General features: G+C 44.6%; 1 protein-coding gene across 1 annotated transcript in view; it reads right to left on the bottom strand.

Moving 5' to 3' along the window:
- Positions 1–22,676, bottom strand: part of PPIP5K2 (diphosphoinositol pentakisphosphate kinase 2) — a 3,486,936-nt gene that overhangs the window by 2,452,543 nt on the left and 1,011,717 nt on the right. Inside the window, 1 exon segment of the mRNA XM_044063880.1 lies at positions 2,750–2,836. Within this exon segment, the coding sequence (XP_043919815.1) occupies positions 2,750–2,836 (87 nt within the window).

Raw genomic sequence — 22,676 nt, 5'->3', positions numbered from 1 at the left:
GAAGAAGGCATAAAGCCTTAAAGTATTAATTTATTCCTCCTGTCACTTATGGCACACTGGTTAAAATCAATGAAAATGGAGCAAGGGGACTCCAAATGCTTAGGGCCTAAGAAGTAAATGCAATCCCCGTAGGCATCAGATTAAGAAATCTTGTGCTCACAGGAAGTGTATTTTTTTTTAAAACCAACCTGTTTATCAGACACGGTAACTCTCTAAACAGAAAGAAAAGGGAGATGCAAAGTGGGAGTGTAGATAGACAGATAGATAGAGAAGACCAATGAAGTGAAACACATGGAGATTTCTCTATAATTTTTTTTTTTTTGTATAGCAGGGTAAGTATGGTTAGAAAGAAGAAAAACAAAGTCGAGGAGTAAATAACGCATAATAAACTCACTAACCCACTAGGAGCTTGACAGAGTCGCAATCTCTGTCCATCTTGATGAGTGGCAAAGGAGATCTGAGGGAATCCGGGGGAATGAATTATTATGGGTAAGGAAGGAGGCTCAAGAAATGGATCCTAGGGCTATAGAAAGTGGCCGCGTTGAATCTGAAGTACGAATCAAAACCCACAGGTTGAGGAACAAATAAAAATGACAACATCAAAGGCTGTAGTTATTATTTGTGTACTTAATCATTCATTTGATCACAAGTGGACATTACAATCAGATGGCTGTAATTCAAGGGCACATAAGTGTGTGTATGTGTACATTTTGGAGGGATGCACTCCACAGGTCTAACAGCAACAAGCTGAACTTCAGTATTGTGGCTATTATTTATTTATTCATTTTACTTTCATCAGACATCGCTGGTGTACAATCAAAAAAGTTGCTGTATCTGATGGTCACGTGTGTTTGTTGCTGTGGCCATCCCCCAATGTATGCATTCATTTATGTGATCATAATCAAACATGTGAGGTATGCACAAAGTGGCTGCAACTGACAGGTAAAGGGGTTGATTGACTGCATGGGGGGATGTTACAGTGCATCTATAAGTAATACGTTGGATGTAATGTTTTTCACTTTCCCACAGAGGCAAACATCAGCACTGTACACAATAAATGGCCATCAGTGGTAAGATTTGCATGGCAGCAGCTAATTACTGGCAAAGTGACATAGAAAATGGCACTGCCATTTCACAGCACTTGGTTCTGTGGTTGAGTTTTTAGTTTTTGAGTGTATGTCCTCCCTATCTCTGTGTGGAGTTTATCCAAGTGCTTTGGTTTCTTCCCCAGACCCCTTTTTTTCTCTACTTTCTTCACAGTCAAACATTAGACTATCTTTTGTGGGTAGTAGTAAGGGGGCATGCTATGTACATATGTCTGACAGCAACAAGATGAAATATGTTATTGTGGCTATTATTTGTTCTTTCACTTTCATTCCAGTTTAACATCAGAGGGTGGTTTTCCTGTATGGGGTAGGGATGATGAGGCATGCTGTGTATGTGAATGACAGCAACAACTTGAAATATATGCCTGTGACCATTTGTCTTCTCACTTTCATCCCAATTAAACACTAGAGTACACAGAAGATTTCTATGTTCTTAGTTTATTGAAACTATTATTTTTACTTTTGTTACACAAAATACGACTGAATCTCTTTTCCTTAATCATGATATTTCTTCAGGTTATCACCTGATCAAAGGGTTAGGAGAAAGGCTCTAAAATGTACCTATGAGCATCTAGAACCCCATGGCCTATGGTGGCCTCCAGACTCTGGTTAATTTGATTATTCCAACATAGTTATTACACTGTCTTAGGATAATTACAGTATGCTGAAAGTATGGAGGAAAAGGTTGAAAAGTAACAACGTGTAAAAAATTCAAGAAATTAGTACTCAGTTTGGAGTGTAGGACCAAGATACAGGGAAAATAGGGAGTGCCATGGAGTTCATTGTCTAGGGTTCCACGACATCAAGAGCAACCTTGCTGATCACAGGAAAACATCCAAGTGTGCATACCCAAACTAGCTAGAATGACTGGGTTCTGTGGTGGACTGAGTGAAAGCGACAGACCCTAGTTGTTTAATCACAGGTAAACAGTCAATTACTTGCTGTTACATGGTCCACTCATTCACTTACTTCGTGCAACCATCTCCCCTTGCTTTAAAGCCATTAACACGCACTGTATATACCTGTATTAGATTTAGAAAGGTGCCTTTACTGATCAGTTCAGCTACAAAATACAATCAACTGAAAATCTATAAGGCAGCATAGCCTCAAGCTTCCTCTCTACACCCAACAAACTCTCTGCTGCTAAGGCAACTTTTTTTATACTGACATTATGATAATGCTGTAGTATTTTACTAGATTAGCATCTAAATTTTGTACTGCATTAGAGGTGGCATAGCACTGGATGGCCAACTTCATCTTCAGAAATCATCACTGGCTGGCACTCAATGCACCTGCAATAAACTGTTTCTAGAGCTTGTTTTTAGGCTAGTTCAGCAGAATTTATACAGTTGCTATATCTAATAATTTTTTAAAATAGGGCAATCAATATATAGGTTCATTATACTCTAGCAGCCGTAGTGTATTGAAACACTGTGTTCTCTTTAAAGAACCTGCCCTAGTTATATATATGAGCATGCATTTTTTACCTGTAATACTTGTACTACATTTAACTTTATACAAACATATTCTATATTACTCAAAAAAGGTACAACTGATGTCCCGTATCCTAGGATCACAGATTTTACCAAGTCATCAAAATAAAGTAAAATAAATAAGTAGATTGTCAGATTCAAAAGCCTCACCGCTGATGTCTAACTTCCATCTTCATTTTTTGCTTTGGAGTTCGATCCCCGTGTCGAATAACTGCTATGACACAACGAAGTTCCATCCTACCAAAGAATTTAAAATTAAATACATTTGAATAAATAAATGGACAAAATCAGTCATGATGTATTTATAGCTCTACATAATAAACCCCCCAAAATAGCAATTCTTTCACACAGCTATCAAAGTCATTACAGATTTAATGCTGCATATGATGATGTGCATGTTTCATTATTAAATTATTTCACAGATTTAAATAAGTAGCTCATTAACTGAAATTATCTACTCCTGCATGAGTTATGTAATTTCGTAAAATTTATCATCAAATTATTCATCCATCTGCCTTTTAAAACTGCCTAATCTTTTTATACTTCTTAAGCCTACCAGTAGTCCATTCCAAGAAATGGCTGCCCTAATATTAAACCATGCTTTCCCAATACTTTTACTAAGCCTATGAGCTATAATACTCACTTTACATACTGCAGTATTACAATGGGTACATGACCCAACTAGTCTTACACAGCTGAATTTCTACACAGACAGTACAAATTACAAAAACATTATATTCAAAACGTACACTTGTGTGTAGGGCTCTTACCATGACACAACTTCAAAGAGAGGTCACTAACTCTAAAATGTAACATTTGGGATTTAACCACTCTCCTGTGCCCCACATCTTGGCCAGAAGTTCTGAAAACAGTAATTCTTTTCTGCAAAGAATGAATGTGGTCTTATTCCTGCCAGGTACTGACATAGGAAACACATGGCTCACCTATATATAAGAATGCTTCACTGCATATTCTTTCATTCTTTGCCAATGCATTCCCTAATGGGGTGTGTGCTTGTGGTAGGCAAAAAAGAAGTTATGTACTCACCATAACGTTCCATCTGAGCAGTTGTACATTTGTCTTCAACCTGTGGGTTACAGATCCGTATCAGATCCGACACAGCCGCATATAGAGCATCTGATTCGAGCTCCAAGTTCCTCCCTTTACCCATAATGCCCCCATCTCCTTCCTCCCTTCAGATAGAGTTTGCTGCCCAACACATAACAGACACATGACCTCAACAAGACCTTACCACTACTGCTAACCCAAAATCCCTGAACCAAAGCATGACAAAGAACATTCCCGAGATATTCATTTTCCATATATATGGCCAGGACAATAGTGACAAGGTCGGGGGAAGGGGGGAATGGTTGAAGACAAATGAAGCACAACTACTCAGATGTAATGTTATGGTGAGTACATAACTTCTTTATCTGAAGTAGTTGACTTCATTTCATCTTCAACTTGTGGGACAGAGTCTCTAGCTACTATACACCTGGGAGGCCCTCAAAGAAGGATATTCCACAGCACGGCGGAGCCAGATGATGTCCTGTTCCTGGATACGATATCCAATTTATAATGAGAAATCTAGGTATGAGAAGAGGACCAAGTAACTGCAGAACAGATATCATCCAGTGTCACCCAGGACCAAAAAATCTGCCGATGTAGCCATAGATCTGGTAGAATGTGATTTTATCTGACCTGGCAGGGAAATTCCCCTGACAGAGTACACCAGAATAATGCATTGAGAAATCCAACGGGCAATCGTAACCTTGCAGATTGGTTCCCTAAAAAGGGTTTCAAGAAAGAAACGAACTGGTCAGATTTACGAAAAGCTTTTGTCCTGTGCAAGTAGAACCATAATCGTCTAAGCACATTCAGCAAATGTAATTTATATTCAACCTTATTCTGAAAATTTGGAAAAAAGACTGGATGATTGAGCGTCTGATTAATATTGGCTTCTGACGTTACCTTGGAAAGAAAAGATGGGTTAGCATGCAAAGGCACACTATCTTTATGAAAAATCATATAAGGAACCTTGATCAATAGTGCTTGAAGTTCTGACACTCTCCTAGCAGATGTAATGGCAACTAAAAAGGCAGTCTTCCAAGTTGGATCCTGCAAATCTGCAAGTTCAAAAGGGGGGTGAGACTAAAGCCTGAAGCACTAACGTAAGGTTGCACGGAGGCGTAGGATCCTTCACCGGGGGTCTCAGACGAAATGTATCCTTATGGAAGATCTCACAAAGTTTAGAAGAGGCCAACAAAGTCATGTTGTCCCCAACATGAAAATTGGAAATTGCAGCCAGTTGGACTTTGACAATGCAGGAAGTGGCACCTTCTTGAAAAATCCCAATACTGCAGACCCTGGAGCAGTAAAGAGATCCAATGCACACTGCGAGGCCCATATGGGAAAACGTTTACACTTGCTAAGGTATACCCTTCTAGTGGAAGAATTGTGAGTCACCACCAAAATGGTTTTAACAGGAGAAGATAAACCAGGAGTCCTAATAATCATGGGAACTGCAGCAGCCAAGCTTTGAGCTTCAGACTGTCCAAGTCTGGGTGAGGAATCCTCGAGGGATGAGAAATGAGATCCTGAACTGGATCCAACGTCCATGGTGGAACTACTAGATGAGACCATAGAAAGGGAAACCAGACTTGGTGAGACCAGAATGGGGCAATGAGGATCATAAAGCTCCCCAGCCTGCGATCTTTCTGAAGAAACTTTGATATCAAGGGCATATGAGGATAGGCATAAAGAAGACCGGGAGGCCAAGCATGAATCAGAGCGTCTCTGGGGGCTTCCCCTTCAGGAGGGTTCAGAGTGAAGAACTCGCTGCATTTCATGTTGGAAGGAGATGCAAATAGATCACAGCAAGAATGACCCCACTTTAGAAAGATCAGCTCCACCAATGAAGGATTCAGAGACCACTCGTAAGGCATCAGGATAGATCTGCTGAGCTTGTCTGCTAGAATGCTGGACCATCCCGGAATGTGCATTGCCACCAGAAAATGGCCGGTGGAGATCGCCCGTTCCCACACTCTCATGGCTTTGTGACAAAGGGGGGGGGGTATGGTCTGGTTCTCCCCTGTTTGTTGATGTATCAGACCACCGACATGTCTGCCTGGATAGCAACCGTCCCTAGAGGAAGATGGGCATGAAAGGCCTGCAACACCAGAAGCACCGCCTTCATCTCCAGGACGTAGATATGCAAACTGGTCTCGGATGGGGACCACATGCCTTGAACTGTCATTCCCAAGCAATGCCCCCCCCCACCCTAGCTGGGAAGCATCCGTGGTCACAATCGTCTTGGGAAAAGACAGGAGAAAGGGACGTCCCCTGACTAGGTCCAGGGAATGAATACACCACCAAAGAGAGTCCCTGCACGCTCAGGAGATTCACACAGGGTGAGACAATGGCAGAGCTAATAGAGACCAATGAATGGCAAGAGTCCACTGAAGAATCCACATGTGAATGCATGCTAAGGGTAGCAGATTGATTGTGGTTGCCATAGACCCCAACGCCCTCCGTACGGTCTCTGCTGTCAGAGATTGGGCTTAAAGGATGTACAGAATGTGTAGCTTCAGGCTGTATATCCTGTCTGGGGTGAGGAAAACTTTCATATGGATAGTGTCCAACCAAGCCCCATTGAAATCTAACACCTGAACAGGGGCCAGCAATGATTTGTTGAGATTGATGGTGATGCCCAGTCTCTGTACTAGAAAGAGGAAGTAATCCCTGCTTGGCAAAGTTGATGCTCGGAAGGGGCAGCAAAAAGCCAATCATCCAGATAAGGGACGATTTGAATACCCTGAAGCCTCAGGTGAGCCACAACTATTGCCATCACCTTGGTGAACACCCTGGGGGCTGTAGTGAGACCAAAGGGAAGGGCTCTGAACTGATAATGATTGGCTCTTAGCCAGAAGCGGAGAAACCTCCAAGAGTGCCTGTCCATCTTGATATGGTAATACGCATCCTGGAGGTCAATTGAACACATCCAGTCATTTGCCTGCAGGATGGATTGAAGTGTGACCATCTGGAATTTCGTCTTGGCCATTGACAGGTTCAAGGTGGATAGATCCAAAATGGGTCTTGGGTCTCCCATGTTCTTTGGCACTAAAAAGAACCTGGAATAAATGCCTAATCCAGACTGGTCGAGGGGGACAGGTTGGATGACTCATTTTACCAGCAACTTTTCTATTTCTTGTGCTGCTTCCTCCCTTTGCGCGGACGGGACGTCCGGAAGGTGTTTGGGTGGATGGGGTGGTTTGAAAAATAGGATTGAAGTCTTTGTATATGATCTGAAAGACCCAGCGATCTGTTGTTATGGACTCCCATTCCACTGGGTGCAGCGACAACCGGCCCAGACTGCCTCCAGAAAAGAGCAGTTGAGCAGCCCTTCAGGGATGTTGTGCGGGTCCTGTCCAAGAACGGTTCTTGAGATCCGTAATTTCTTGGACCCCCTCTGACTCTGGGGCAGCATCTATCAAAACCCCCTCTGCTCTGGGGAATGCCCTGGGAAAATGCCTGAGACTTGTGTAAAGACATCTTCTTAGCCCCTCGCTGATTCCTAGAAAAGGATCTTTGAGGGGGGGAGAAGCGGATCCTGATGGCAGACAATGTCTTCCTGTTCTTCTCACTCTGGACCAAAGTCTCGTGTACCAACTTCCCAAATAGGGAGGAACCGTTATACAGGGCATTGGTAAAGAAGGCCTTCAAGGGTTCTGAGAATGACATACCTGGAGCCAGGCATGTCACCTGATGGCAACGCCTGTACCAGCTGCTCTAGTGCCTCTCTCAGTAGCTTGGACGAGGAGACACATGGAGGTATTAGCTACTGATTTCAGAGTGGCCATACGAGCGGAAAACGTCTTCTTGTCTCCTGCCGACAGGGACTCAGGGGTCGACTCAACAATCGCCTTCAACAGGTCTCACTGCAGCCGAATGACATGTGCCATGTAATTCAGCACTCTTACTGAGAAAATGGCTGAAGGGTAGTCCCACTTCCTGAATCAATCCAATGCCCTCGACTCTCAGTCAGGAGGATGGACTTGAGCGATCTCCTAAACGAGCTCTTTCTTAGCGGCAGCTGCCACCCCCATAGCATCAACTGGGGACCCTTTGTTCCAACATGTCCTGTTTGAAGCGGGGCCAAGAACTTTATCATGGCACTTAGGGATAGGCTCCATGTCCAGTTTATTCCACGCCTGAGATGTTATTAGGTCCACTAAGGGATCAGCGGGAGGGAACACGCAGGAAATAGATGGGCCTGTGCTGAATGGGCCTGTGCTGAATGCCTCTAGGAACACTGATTCGTCCAAGGTTGGTTTCTGGGCAGGACTCTAGCGTAGAAGTTCCATGATGTCTCCAAAGGAGTCATCCTTGGGGGGGGTGATTGGAGAGAACCTTCCCCTTCCTCCAAATCAGTGTCTTCGGTGAGGGATTCCAGTGGGGAGTACAAGTGCCTCCTTTTACATGACCATTTGCGAGGGATCTCCTCAGTGGGAATTTCTGGGGAGGACTCGTGAATGTCCTGCTGCTCCTCTATATAAGCTTCCTGAGGCAAAAAGTACAGTTGTGTACTTACCATAAATGTAGATGTTCAAGTGTATTCACTGTTGCAGTCATTACAATTGGGTTATCCTGCTGGCAGCCTACCCACAGTCGGCCTGAATTCCAAAGTCTAGGTCCTGTGTCAGTTGCTGTTGCCTCCTCCCTGACGTCAGTGCGCCAGGGGTATAAAAAATGCAGCTGATGTCATTTTCTTCAGTTTTTCTTGCCCCAGATGTCAGGTGCCCCCAAAAGGGTAGGCTAAAAATATGTCAATAAAGCATGCATGCACGAAGGTAAATTTCTCCTTCATCTACAAGCAAATACACCACATAGGTTGTATAGACTAGAGAAGTACAGATAAGTTCCAGCAAAGATAAGGGGGATGGTGGGAGGGTAACCTGGACTGCAACAGTGAATACACTCGAACATCTACATTTATGGTAAGTACACATCTGTACTATGTTCATCGTGTTTCACTATTGCAGTCATTACAATTGGGTTGAATCCCAAAGCTAAGGATGGGAGGCTGGAGCTAAATAGGATTAGGAGCGGTTATGAGGCCCTGCATAACTGCAGTGGCAAAGCCTACCCTGGATTTAGAGCAGAGTGGTAAGTGATAGTGCTTTGTAAAAGTGTGCACTGAACACCAGGTTGCAGCCTGTAAAATGCCTTTGGTTGGTACTCCTCTGAGGAAGGCTGCTGAAGTGGCTGCTGCTCTGGTTGAATGTGGCCTAATGCCCTTAGGCACTGATTTGCCATGTTGTGAATAGCAAAAACAAAGGCAGTGGCCTATCCACTTTGAAATAGTCTGTTTTGAGATAGCCTTTCTGTGTGATCCTGCAGCATATGCCGCTAGCAATTGCTCAGTCTTTCTGAAAGCTTTGGTTCTGTCCGGGTAGAAGTGCAGCTGTCTGTGTATGTCCAAAGAATGCAGAAGTCTCACACCCTTATTCTGTGGGTTTGGGTAAAAGGTGCGCAAATTAATAATTTGGTTAAGGGCCACACTGGACACTACCTTAGGCATAAATGTCAAGGTTGTCCTCAGAGAAACCCTATCTGGATGGAAAATTATAAAAGGTTCCACAGCCATGAGTGCCTGTAGCTCTGAGACTCGTCTTGCAGAGGTTATTGCTAGGAGCAGAGCTGTTTTCCATGATAAAAATTTTATATCAGCTGTAGCAGCTAGCTCAAAAGGAGGCAGGGTGAGTTTTTCCAAGACATAATTGAGGTCCCATGCAGGTATTGGTGATCTCCTTGGAGGCCTTAAGTTTTTGGCTCCTCTGAGGTACTGCCTTAATAAAGGATGAGAAAAAATAGGTGGCTCTGTACTGTAATGAGCTGAAATGGCAGAGGCATGAATCTTAATTGATGAAAAGGACAGGCCTTTGTCCAGCATCTCAGATATTGCAAAATCTGAGGAATATTTGGTACAGTCGTGTCAACCCCTTGTGCCTGGTTCCAAGCACAAAATCTCTTCCATTTTTCAGCATAAGATTTTCTGGTACTAGGCCTCCTGACCTCCAAAATAACATCCATCACCGCTTTAGAGAGAGGTGTGTTTTGAATGACTACATTATCTGCCATGCTGCCAGATTTAAGGCCTTGAGTTGGCTGTGCAGGATCTGATTGTCATGTTGGGACAGTAAGTGAGGAATTTGAGGTAATGTCCAGGCTGGGTATTGAGACAAGTTCCTTAGGATTGGGTACCAGTGCTGGCGGGGCCAGTCTGGAGCAATCAGTATCATTTTGGCTTCTCTTGGCTGACTTTTAGGAGTACCTTGGGGAGGAGAGGCAGTGGAGGAAAGGCATATACTGTTAAGTTTTTCCAGCTGAAAGATAGAGCCTCCACTTTCCATGCTTGCTTGTGATAAGTCATTGCGCAGAATCTCTGTAGTTGGCAGTTGTGAGGGGAAGCAAATAGATCTATGTCTGGGCATCTTCAATTCCTAGTTATCATGCTGAAGACTTGCGGATCCAATTTCCTCTCATGGGGATCCATGAGGTTTCTGCTTAGTTCGTCTGCCAGACTATTTATCTTTCTTGGCAGGAATTGTGCCTGCAGATGTACTTGGTAAGTCAATGCTGAGTCCCACAAAGTCATGGCTAGTCTGCACAGGGTGTAGGAATGAGTGCCTCCCTGCTTATGTACCACATGACTGTAGTATTGTCCATCTATCAGTAGTTGTCCCGGATGAAGTAGATCCTTGAAGGCTGTCAGGGCATTCTGAACAGCTAGCATCTCTTTTTTGTTGATATGTAGATGCATTTGGCTTGCGGACCATGTGCCCTGAATACATCTTCCTGCCATGTGGGCCCCCCAGGCATAATCTGATGCATCTGTTGTTAATATATGACTGGCTGTGGGTAAAGCGAATGGCAGTTGTATTTAAGCTTGCACCCAGGAATATTATCTCTTGAGAGGGTACTAGTTTTGATTTATTTTCATTTACTGTGTACCCTAGGCATGTTAGTAATCTTTTTACAAACGCCAGATGCTGTAGTAGAATGTCCTTTTTTCTCTGCTTGAATAAGGCAGTCGTCCAAGTAAGGATATATCTGTATTCCTCTGTCTGCAAAATGCAATTACTGGAGCCAGGCATTTTGTGAAGACCCTGGGTGCAGTAGGTAAGCCAAAGGCAGTGCAGAGAATTGGTAATGCATTGAGCCAGCTATGAATCTGAGGTATCTTCTGCATGACTGTCTGATCGGGGCATGCAGGTATGCCTCTTTTAGGTCTAAAGTCACAAGCCAAGCCTTCTTGCCCAGCATAGGCAGAAGCTGCTGCAGAGTCAACATTTTGAATCTTGGAATATCCAGATATGTGTTTAGAATAGATAGGTCCAGTATTGGTCACCAGGCTTTGTCCTTTCTGGGCACCAAGAACAGTCTTGAGTAAAGTCCTTGTCCCTGCTCTTGCTGTGGTACTTGCTGAATGGCCATCATGTCCAAGAGGGATGACACTTGCTTTTGTGCCTCTGCCCATTGATTTTTTGGCAGGTCTGGCAAACCGTTTGCCCTTGGCAGGGTGTGAAAGTAAAACCTGTAGCCTTGTGACACTATATCCAAGACCCATTTGTCCTGGGTTATTACGTGCCAATTTTGAGAAAAAAATGCTAGTTTTCCCCATAAAGGTGCTGCCAGAAGATAAGTGCTTGGCGCAGGCAAGGGGAAGTCTTTGGGACTGAGACACAGTTTCTGGGTCAGCAGCAGGGTTCTTAAAAAGAAATGTATGTAAATCAGGAACCCTGTAGTATCTGTCTGGCTTAACAGGAGCTGGAGGTAAAGAGTCAGGGGTCAGACTGACACTGAAAATACATCATCTACAATGTCTAACACAGGTGGAATAGCAAGGGGCCTGTGCTGAGGTACTAAAAGGAAGTCTCTCAGCCATTTCTTAGATTCTGAATAATCTTGGCTCTCCCAGTGGAAATGCTCCCTCAAGGTATGCAGAGTTTCCCCAAAAGAATAATCCTCAGGAGGAGAGGCTGAACGGATAGATTCTTCAGCATCAGAATCCTCATAGGGGCGAAGAGAGTATTCCTGATCAGAAGAGGAATCAGAAGAAATGGAAACCTGATCTGAAGATTCATATTCTGTCTCTTGCCTAGGCCTCTTATCAGGAGGGGGATGGGAACCCCTAATCAAAGTAATTAGGTCTTCGGCCATTTTGAGCATCTGTTTTTTAGGCATGAAGGCCTGTCCATGGGGCTGCTGCACTTGTTTCTTTGTCTATAGAGGTGCTTTAGTCTTTGCCTTTGAAACTGAAGGCGTTTTAACATATAACTGTGTAGGCCGGAAAACACCCTCAAAAGCCGATGCCTGCGCTCAGCGGCTCCGGACCCATCTGAGGGTATAGTTTACGAGGTTCTAATACCTTGAGTTTCCAGAGGCCTAGTCGGCTCCACGTGGGAGTCGGAAGCGGCCTGCGGCTCTAAAGTAGTGGGTGTCAGGGGCTGCAAGCACCTCACTGAGAACCAGCAAACCGGCCACTGGCTTAGAAGAAGCCTCGTCGACAGTTTTGGACCTCGGATGCCTGTCTTTTTCTTTTTCTTTGCGTCTCTTTTGAATTGCGGTAGTCGGATGGCTATCCGATGACATCGTGTAATTAAATCTTCTGCCAAAATAGTGAAATGCAAAATCGTACCCACACTTAATAGTGCGTTGGTTAAATTTAGCACAAAACCGACAATTAGCAACATCGTGATCAAGGAAAGGCAAGGAATACAGTAAGAATGGACGTATTTATGAGGTATTTGCTTCCCACAAGAAATACAATTATTAACTTTTCGGTCTGGAGCAAGAAAAAAGTTTCCCCAACGGGGTACTTGGCTTTTAATGAAGACTTCGGATCTGAAATTTGAACACGAAAATCTCAGGAGTCAGCCGACCGGCACTTGCGAACTGCTTTTGCTTCGGGCACCGCGCGGCAAGAAAGACTGAAGAAAATGGCGTCGGCTGCATCTTTTATACCCCTGGCGCACTGACGTCAGGGAGGAGGTGACAGCAACCGACGCCAGACCTTGACTTTGGAATTCAGGCCTACTGCGGGTAGCCTGCCAGCAGGATAACCCAACTGTAATGACTGCAACAGTGAAACACGATGAACATCAGGCACAGGCTGTCCCTGAGATAATAAGATGGTCAAGACAGTACCCAAAATGGAGGGAGTTGGGGTGGAGTCCAAGGATGAGATAGTCAAGGGTCTCGATGACACAGAGAGAACCCTTTCCACCACATCAAGGGCTGAAGGAGAACGGACATCCTGAGAAGTACCAGCTGGAGCTGTTCCCCTCTGACCTGACAGGGGAGTAAGAGCAGAAACTCCAGGAGTCGAGATACAGAGAGGACTACTGTGCTCTGACACACTCGGATCCGAAAGAACCCCCTTGGATACGACCCCGAGGCCACGGCTAAGACAGCTCAGATTCGACCCGGTCGGATCCGACACGCTCAAGGCAATGTTCAGCATCTAGGTACAATCGGCACCGACCCCGAGGGTCCTCAGATCCAAGGGCTCCAAAACTGAAGGTCGGATCGGAGAAGGACTGATTGGAGTAAAGAAAGGTTGTGAGCTCCCCCCTCCAGAGGGAGGGGGGGCAGGCAAGACCCCCATCTGAATTTAGGTGAGCATAAACCTCCTCATCGTCTTATCCATCTCTGCTTCACTGAGGCACCGGATGGAGCAGGAGGATGAAGCAACTGACACCAGTCTGGAGTGCAGGTGAGGGGAAGCCCATATAGGCGACCAGAATTGGGATTCCTCCGGCTCCAGGGAGAACTTGGGAGAGTGGAGCTGAGGAGATCCAGGTCTGGTTTCTGGCCTAACCTTCTGCGGCAGGCCGAGCGGTCATGAGACCGCTTCCTCAGCCTGTCTTGTTAGAATTCCCCCCTTCCCGGATTTTTTGGTGGGAGTGTGAGTCCCAGAGACCAGGGAAAAGGTAGAAGTTGATGCTGCACCTGAAGTGGGGGGCATAGGGGCTACAGTTCCCGAAGAATGAAGTAGGCCCTTGAGGATGAGTTTATCCATCCTGTCCTTCAGTGCCCTTAGATTAATCCCGGAACAGATAGGACAGGAGGTTTTGTAGGTGTGCCGCACCCGGACACACCATGCACAGAGTGTGGCCATTGGCTGGAGAAAGCTTATGGCCACACTCTATGCACTTTCTGAAACCTAATTTAGGGGTTTCAGCCATGTCACTAAACAGGCCCAAAACACGCACTCGCACTAAAGAAAAAACTAGACTGAAAGAGAGGAAAGATTTTTTTTTTTTTGATTTCCGATGACTGCACGGGGAGGATAGATAGTAAAGCTAAGAAAAAAGTTAAAGAGGGAAGCAAAAGGCACAAAAATACATTCACAAACCCAACGACTAGCCAAGAACTCGGACCAACATGCTTGCTATTCCAGCAGCAAACAAGCTCTGAAGGGAGGAAGGAGACAATGGCCATTATGGGTAAGGGGAGGAGCCTGGAGCTCGGATCAGATGCTGGATATGTGGCCGTGTCGGATCCGATATGGATCCGTAACCCACAGGTTAAAGATCAAATTAAGTCAACTACTCCAGATCCCACTTTCAGCAGAGGCCTGGGGAGAAAAGCTCCACAGTTAAGTTATGCATGATGCGCATTTATAATTGCAGGGTAAAACATCTGTACACGACCTTAGTATTTCTTACAATAACATATTTTAACACAAAAATGAGAGAAATTAACATATATTGGCTAATTACTGAATAGAAAATAAAATACAAGAATGGCTAATGCATTTATAGCATGATGGCTGTGGTACAAAGATCAAACCGGGGTGTTTTTGAGGTTAGTAATAATTTATAGACAAGTAGTAATGTAGCTTAAAAATTGATGAGAGAGATATGAAAGGAGAAAGTACAGTTGTGTACACTTACCATAAGTGTAGATATTTGACTGTATTCACTGTTGCAGTCATTACATTTGGGTAATCTGCTGGCAGGTTGCCCTCAGTCGGCCTGATTTAACAAAGTCTTGGGTGCTGCGTCGGTTGCTGTCCCTTCTTTCATGACGTCAGGGGTATAAAACATGCAGCCGACGCCATTACATCAGTTTTTCTTGCCCCAGATGTCAGGTGCCCCCCAATGGGGAGCAAATATAATTACAAACACAAAAATATACCTCCAATCCCAAAAGCAAATACACCAAAAGGGCTGTTAAGCATAGTGAAAGAAAGTAGAGGTATAGCCAGAGAAAAATAGGGAGCTGGAGGTAGGGTAACCAGGACTGCAACAGTGAATACACTCGAACATCTACATTTCTGGTAAGTGTACACAACTGTACTAGGTTCTTCATGTTTCACTGTTGCAGTCATTACATTTGGGTAGATTCTCAAAGCTATGGTTGGGTGGAAGGAATTATACAGCATTAGGACTATCTATAAGGCTCTGCAGGACAGCAATGGCAAAGCCAGCTCTGGATTTAGAGAAAAGTGGTAAACTGTAATATTTGGGGAACGTATGAACTGAGCTCCAGGTGGCAGCTTCTAGAATGTCCCTGGTAGGAACACCTCTGAAAAAGGCTGTAGAAGTACATGCCTGGAAAGGAGGGAGAGTGAGTTTTTCCAATACAAAATTGAGGTCCCAGGCAGGGGTTGGAGCTCACCTGGGTGGTCTTAAGTTTTTGGCCCCTCTGAGACACTGCTTTAGCAGGGGATGAGAGAAGAGGGGAGGTTCTGTGTTGTAATGAGCTGAAATGGCTGAGGCATGGATTTTTATGGAAGAAAAAGGACAGGCTCTTGTGAAGCGTCTCAGTTAAGTATTGTAAAATCTGTGGAAAGTTGGGCACTGCTGTGCTTATCCCTTGAGATTGATTCCAGGCCCAGAATCTTTTCCATTTGTCAGCATAAGATTTGCTAGTACCAGGCCTTCTCGTCTCCAAAATGACACCCATCACAGGTTTGCTGAGGGATGCTAAGGGTGAATTTAGGTGATAAGCCACGCTGCAAGATTCAAAGTTTGGAGCTGAGTGTGCAGAATTTGGTTGTTCTGCTGAGACAGTAAATAAGGTGTCTGAGGCAGGTGCCACGGTGGAAGATGTGATACACTGCGCAGGAATGGGTACCAGTGTTGGCGAGGCCAATCTGGAGCAATCAAAATCATTTTTGGTTTGTTCTGTTTGACTTTTAGTAGAACTTTGGAGAGCAGAGGCAGAGGGAGAAAGGCATAGACTGATAGGTTTTCCAGCTGAATGAAAGAGCATCCACTATCCAGGCTTTTTTGTGATGAGTTCTTGTGCAAAATTTGTCCTACTGATAGTTGTGGGGTGAGACAAAAAGATCTATGTCTGGGCTCCCCCATTTGCATGTCAACATCTTGAAAATCTGTGGTTCCAGTTTCCATTCGTGTGGGTACATGAGATTTCTGCTTAGTTCGTCTGCCAGAGTATTCAGCTTTCCTGGCAGGAATTGGGCTTGTAGTTGTACTTGATAGGTCAAGGCCGTGTTCCACAATGCCATGGCTAGTCTGCAAAGGGGGTAGGAGTGTACCCCCCTGCTTGTTTATGTACCACATAACCGTGGTGTTGTCTGTCTTTATCATTAATTGTCCTGGATGAAGGTAGTCCTTGAAGGCTGTCAGTGCATTCTGTACGGCTAGCATTTCTTTTTGATTGATATGAAGGTGCATTTGATTTGGGCTCCATTTGCCCTGAATGCACTTCCCTGCCAGATGTGCTCCCCAAGCATAGTCTGACCTGTCTGTAGTTAGGGTTTGGGCGGCACGGGGTGGTGTGAATAACAGTCCTTTGTTTTGGTGGCAGGCCTCTGCCCACCATAGGAACTCTAGATGCAGGCAAGGAATGATAGGAATCATTGTTTCCAGGCTGTGACAATGCTGACTCCATAGACTTTTTAAGTACCACTGAAGTTTCCTCATAGGCAGTCTTGCATATGGAATTAGAAGAATGCAGGAGGCCATGAACCTCAAGGCTTGCAGTATTTGCCTTGCAGAAAGCAGGGTTTTTGTGGCCACCTGTTTGAAGTAAGTCACCAAATGAATTTGCTTCTCTGGCGTAAGGAATGCCATCTGGGCAGTTGTATTCAAGCTTGCACCCAGGAATGTGATTTTTTTTAGAGAGTACCAGTTGTTATTTATTTTCGTTTATAGTGTACCCTAGACAAGTTAGAACCCTTTTTACAAATGCCAGATAATGTAGAAGAGTGTCCTTGTTTTCTGCCTGAATTAGGCAATCATCCAGGTATGGATATATTTGAATATTTCTTTGCCTGCAAAATGCAATTACTGGAGCCAGGCAACTTTGTAAAGACCCTGGGAGCAGTAGATAAGCCAAAGGGCAGCGCGGAGAACTGGTAATGCAAGTAGCCTGCTTTGAAGCGGAGGTATTTTCTGTTAGATTCCCTGATTGGGATATGCAGGTAAGACTCTCTTAAATCAAGAGTTGTCAACCAGGCATCTTTGCCTAGCATAGGAAGTAACTGAAGAGTCAGCATCTTGAATTTTGGAATGTCCAGAAAGGTGTTTAGAGTAGATAAGTCCAGAATTGGACGCCATGATTTGTCTTTTCTGGGTACCAGGAAAAGTCTTGAATAGAAACCTTGTCCCTTTTCCTCTTCTGGTACTGGTTGAATAGCCCCCATGCTCATGAGGGGAAAGTATTTATTTCTGGGCCTCTGCCCACTGATTTGGGGGCAGGTCTGGCCATCCGTTTGGAATTGGCAGCGTGTTGGAAATTAAATCTGCATCCCTGGGATACTATATTTCAAACCCATTTGTCCTGGGTTTCTTGCATGAAGAGCCAGTCCCCCCCCCCCAAAGGGGCGGCTAAATGGTAATTGCTTGGTAAGTGTAAAGGGAAGTCATTAAGACTGCTTACCATAGGGAGGTGCCTTCCTGTTTCCAGATTTGGAAGAGGAGGCACCCCATTGTTTTGTTCTGAAAGCCCCTTGTGACTGAAACCTGTACCCTTTGGAATGTCTGGGTTTGACTTGAGTGGCTCTCGAAGGAAATGGAAAGGACCAGTTCTTAGTAGGCCAGTGCCTACTAAATCTTGGAGGTTGCACTTGTAAGAATTCTTTCACAGTTTGCATGGATTTAGCTTTATCTTCCATCTTTTTTAAAACTTCTTCAGCCTTATTACCAAAGAGACGGTCCTGTTGTAAAGGAGCATCCAACAATTTTGCTTTAACATGATCAGGCAGATTTTGCTCTTTGAGCCAGGCCTGCCCTCTTAGCACAGACCCAGTTACAGCAGCCCTGCAAGAGGCCTCCAAAGAATCAAAACCACATTGCAAAGTATGTTTTCCAACTTGTTCAACTGAATGCAATAAATCCTCTAAAATCGTTGTTTTCCACACAGTCAGAAATTAACATCATTTTCTTTTTAAGCAGTCCCATGATATGCTGTTGATATTTTAGAATATGAAATTGACAGTTTATAGCCCTGATTGCCAAGGTTGCAGAAGTGTAAACCTTCTTACCCAGCGCCCTGGAATCTCTATCAGAAGGCGTACGATTTTTAGCAGTAGAAGCCTTAACGCCCTTGGGACCCTGAGAAATGGTTTCAGGATCAACAGAATTTTTGAAAATAAATTTGTGTGAGTCAGGAACCCTGTAGTATCTGTGTTTCTTTGCTCACCAGTGGGAGTGGGGAGCCTTGAGCAGCCTACCTGTCCCTGTAGGAAGTGACCTCAGCACAAGAAGCTGTAGTAATTGGTTGTTTTGGACCATTTCTAGCTCTTTTGTAGTTCACTGTTTAAAATCCGCCTCTGGGCGTTTTTTCTGGCTATACTGCTCAGACAAGCTCCTCGTGGTACTGCAGAGTGGTCCTAGCAGCAGGGAACTCAGAAAAGCGACTACTTTCTGGATTTAAGTATCTTTGCTTTTTTTCACTTGGAATAGCTTCTGTAGCTTACCCTGAACTAGCTTGAACTGTTTTTTTAACTGTTTGCTGCATTATTTTAAAATCTACACTTAAAGTTACATTTTAGTCGAATTTGATCGAAAGTTTGTTTGTTTGTTTAATTTAACTGTGGAGGCTGCCCACTAACGTGTGCTAGCCTGTGTAACTAATTTATCACTGTTTCTGCATTTTCTGTGTGTTTCTACCAAAATAACAAAAAATAATCCTTGTTTTCCCGCCTCTCCTCGACTAGTTTAGACCAGTTTACAGGCATTGCTGTATTCTGGGCTGTGGTGTAGTTCCTGTGTTGTCCATTACCTTACTTGTATAGAAGGAAGTTTCTTTGCTCACCAGTGGGAGTGGGGAGCCTTGAGCAGCCTACCTGTCCCTGTAGGAAGTGACCTCAGCACAAGAAGCTGCAGTAATTGGTTGTTTTGGACCATTTCTAGCTCTTTTGTAGTTCACTGTTTAAAATCCGCGTTTGCACGGCTTTTATGGTTGTGCGATAAGCGCAGTGCCGGTTAAACTTTTTCTGGCTCCGCCAAGTCTGCTCTTCAAATTTTCCCTTAAGGAAGCTCTACTCTTAGTATAACCAACTCACTATATTATAAGCCTAGCACTTGTTCTCAATACTTCTCTACTAAGTAAGCACTCTCGTACTAAGTAAAGCACTACATCTACTTACCACCCCTGTGAATATCCACTTCCCTTAAAGGTACAGCACTCCCTTATACTGTTCTAGCATGTCGAGTGGTAGATTACTGGCGTCGTCTCCAATTCAGCTGGTCAATCTTGGTATCTTGAGAAGATGCTACAATTGTCTCATGTACACAGACAACCCTCTCCTCCTCCCAACAAACACAAATACATGTGAGAGATGCAACTATATAGCCAAACTGGAGGCTGAACTCTCTCAACTCAGGGCTGGCATGACCAGAAAGGAGGAGATGGCAACCACACACACAACAATCCCAGTCCCACATAGACCTACCACAACTGCAAACCAAACACATAAAAGCACAAAAACATACTTGGAGGCTCTAATAAAAAACGTACCAAAACAACAGAGGCTCCCAAAGCAGACATCCAAAAATCCACCACCTCAAAACAAAACACATGCAACACATACTTCAATAAATCAGTGTGTCAACCAATCACAGCCCTTAAGGCCAAACACCTTGCCTGATACACTAGTAATAGGTGACTCTATAGTCAGACACACTGATGTCCCGCTGACCAGGCTGAACAAGGAGAAGGTGACTGTGAGCTGTCTATCGGGAGCTAGGATCCGCCACATAACACACGCACTCAAGTCACTCCAAAGCAAGTACAAATATGACTCCGTCATTGTCCATGCTGGTGTGAATAACCTGAGACGTACCTCCCTGGACTACATGAAAAGAGACATAGAGGAGCTCTCCGATTATGTAGCCCAGGCTGGTATGACCCTGAGCAGCATCTTGCCCTCACCAAGAATGATACCACAATATAAAGACAAGATGATCAGCTTTAACAATTGGCTCAAGTACTGGTGTCATTCTAAGGGGATCCAATGTCTGTCTGCCTGGGATGACATGTTGGACAAGCCACGCTGTTTCGCAAGGGATGGCTTACACCTGTCACCACTGAGCTTCCGGATATTGGCTAAGGCTCTTGCCACCCCCATAGTGCCTTTTTTAGGCAAGGCTCAAAAGACAAATCCACCTCCTTAGAAAACAAAAATGGAAAAAAACTAAGGGTAATGCTGCTCAACGCCAGAAGTCTAAATCTCAAGATGCAGGCACTTGATGCACTCCTCAGCATGGAGAACATCGACGTCTGTGCAGTAACTGAAACCTGGTTCAAGGCTCCTGAGAGCACCCCAGCGCTACCAGGCTATACCTCGTATCATGCTTTTCGGCCCCAAAACCCAGGCCGAACCACAAAAGGAGGGGGAGTGTCCATATTCATCAAGGACACCCACACCTCCAGGTTAGTAGCAACACATGAAGCATCAGAGACCATACAGGTGCAACTAACCATAGGCAAAACTGCTATACAACTGGTAGCATGTTATAGACCACCCTCCCAATCTCAAGAACCCCACTCAGCCTTCCTGAAGACATTGGAGGATATGAATGTATCACAAAATACCATCATACTGGGAGACTTCAACTACCCAAACAAAGATTGTGTACATTATTCTAGCCCTAATACCCTAGCCCAAAGGTTCCTGGAATTCATAAATTCAAATGCACTGGAACAACTAGTCATCTCTCCCACTAGGGGATATAATATACTAGACCTGATCATCACGAACATGGGGACAAAATGCTCCACACCGGAAGTATACCCCTCACTAGTGAGATCTGACCACAAACTAATCACCCTGGATATACATATCCCACCTCCACCCCCAGCACAAAAGACCACAGTGAAAAACTTCTCAAAAGCAGACTTCACTCTTCTTAAGACTGAGATGGTATCCTTTAAGCCCACTGTGCCACTGGATACCACATCCCACAATGCCGAATCCTTCACAAATGCTTTCTATGGACATCTCCAAAAATGCATGGATCATGCAATCCCAAACAAATCCAAGTCCTTCTCCACCAAAGGTAAGCATCCTGTCTGGTGGACCTCAGCCATAAACAAATTGTATAACAAAAGAAGGAAGCTACTGCACGTCAGAGCAAAATCCCATGAAGGGAAGACATCTCTGATCAACATTAGCAGAAAACTACATTCTCTCATAAAAACATCCAAGGCCAACTTTGAGAGAAAAATCGCTAAGGACACTAAAAATAACCACAAAGCCTTCTTCAGCTATGTTAGAAACCTGGGCGGAAACCCTCAGATATGCTCAGAGTTGGTTCAAAACAAAAAATACACTGAACCCACAGATATTGCCAACATTCTGGCTGACAGGTTCAGTGCAAATTTCTCCCCTCCTTCACCCCCAAAAGAAGAAATACTTATCCCAGCTGAATGTAATCTCCCTGTCATCTCAGATGTCCAAGTGAGAACCGCCCTAAACAAAGCAAAAAACACAGCATCAATGGGACCTGACGGTATCCCGGGGTGCGTGTTACGTGAACTCCAAGAGGAGCTAAACCCACACATAAAAATGCTATTTAACCTTAGTCTTACTTCGGGATATGTACCTGAACACTGGCGTACAGCAACAATGGTCCCACTCCACAAGGGGGGTGCCTCTACAGACCCTGGAAACTACCGCCCCATAAGCTTAACCAGCCTGGTCTGCAAAGCTATGGAAAGAATCATTACAGAACTCATAAACAGAGACATAGGGGACCTACAGACACTTGACCCCACCCAGTTCGGCTTTGTAAAGGGCAGATCCTGCCTTTTAAACCTGGTTGACTTTTTCGAAACAGTCACTAGAGCCATTGATGAGGGCAAAGCAGTCCAAACAGCATACCTGGACTTGGCTAAGGCCTTCGACACAATACCCCACTCAGGCATCATAGATAAGCTCAACAGCTTAAACGTAAACCCTTATATGTCACTAGATGGGCTGCAAACTGACTAAAGGACAGAACCCATAAAGTTAAAATCGCTGGAGCAATGTCAGACTCAAAGCCAGTCAAAAGTGGTGTCCCACAGGGATCTGTCCTGGGACCCCTCTTGTTCAACATTTATTTCTCAGATGTTAAAGCAAACATGGGAGGGCTGTGGCTGACAAAGTTCGCAGATGACTGCAAACTAGGCGCCATAGTCGATACACCAGCCGACACACACATCCTACAAAAAGGCCTCACAGAAATGGACAACTGGTGCCGGAGTCACGGCCTTAAACTAAATGCCAAAAAATGTATAGTCATCCCCTTTGGGAAAAACAAAGTACCCACAAATTATCACATGGACAGCAACCCACTGAGTACGGAAAAAGTAATCAGAGACCTAGGGACCCAAGTCGACAGCAACCTCTCATTTGACACCCACGTTGCCAAAGTGGTTAGAAAAACATTCTACCTTGCACACCTCATCATGAAGGGATTTACATCCAGATCCAAGGATGTCATTGTACCCCTATATTCCTCCCTCATCAGACCCATGATTGAGTACAATGCCCCATTTAGTATGTACCTCACCCGGCATTTGCAACAGCTGGAGAGACCACAAAAGTACCTCA

The sequence above is a fragment of the Protopterus annectens genome, chromosome 2.part2, assembly GCF_019279795.1.
Source record: "Protopterus annectens isolate FY-2018-M chromosome 2.part2, PAN1.0, whole genome shotgun sequence".
NCBI lineage: Eukaryota > Metazoa > Chordata > Ceratodontiformes > Protopteridae > Protopterus > Protopterus annectens.
This window is presented reverse-complemented; position numbering and strand designations above follow the sequence as displayed.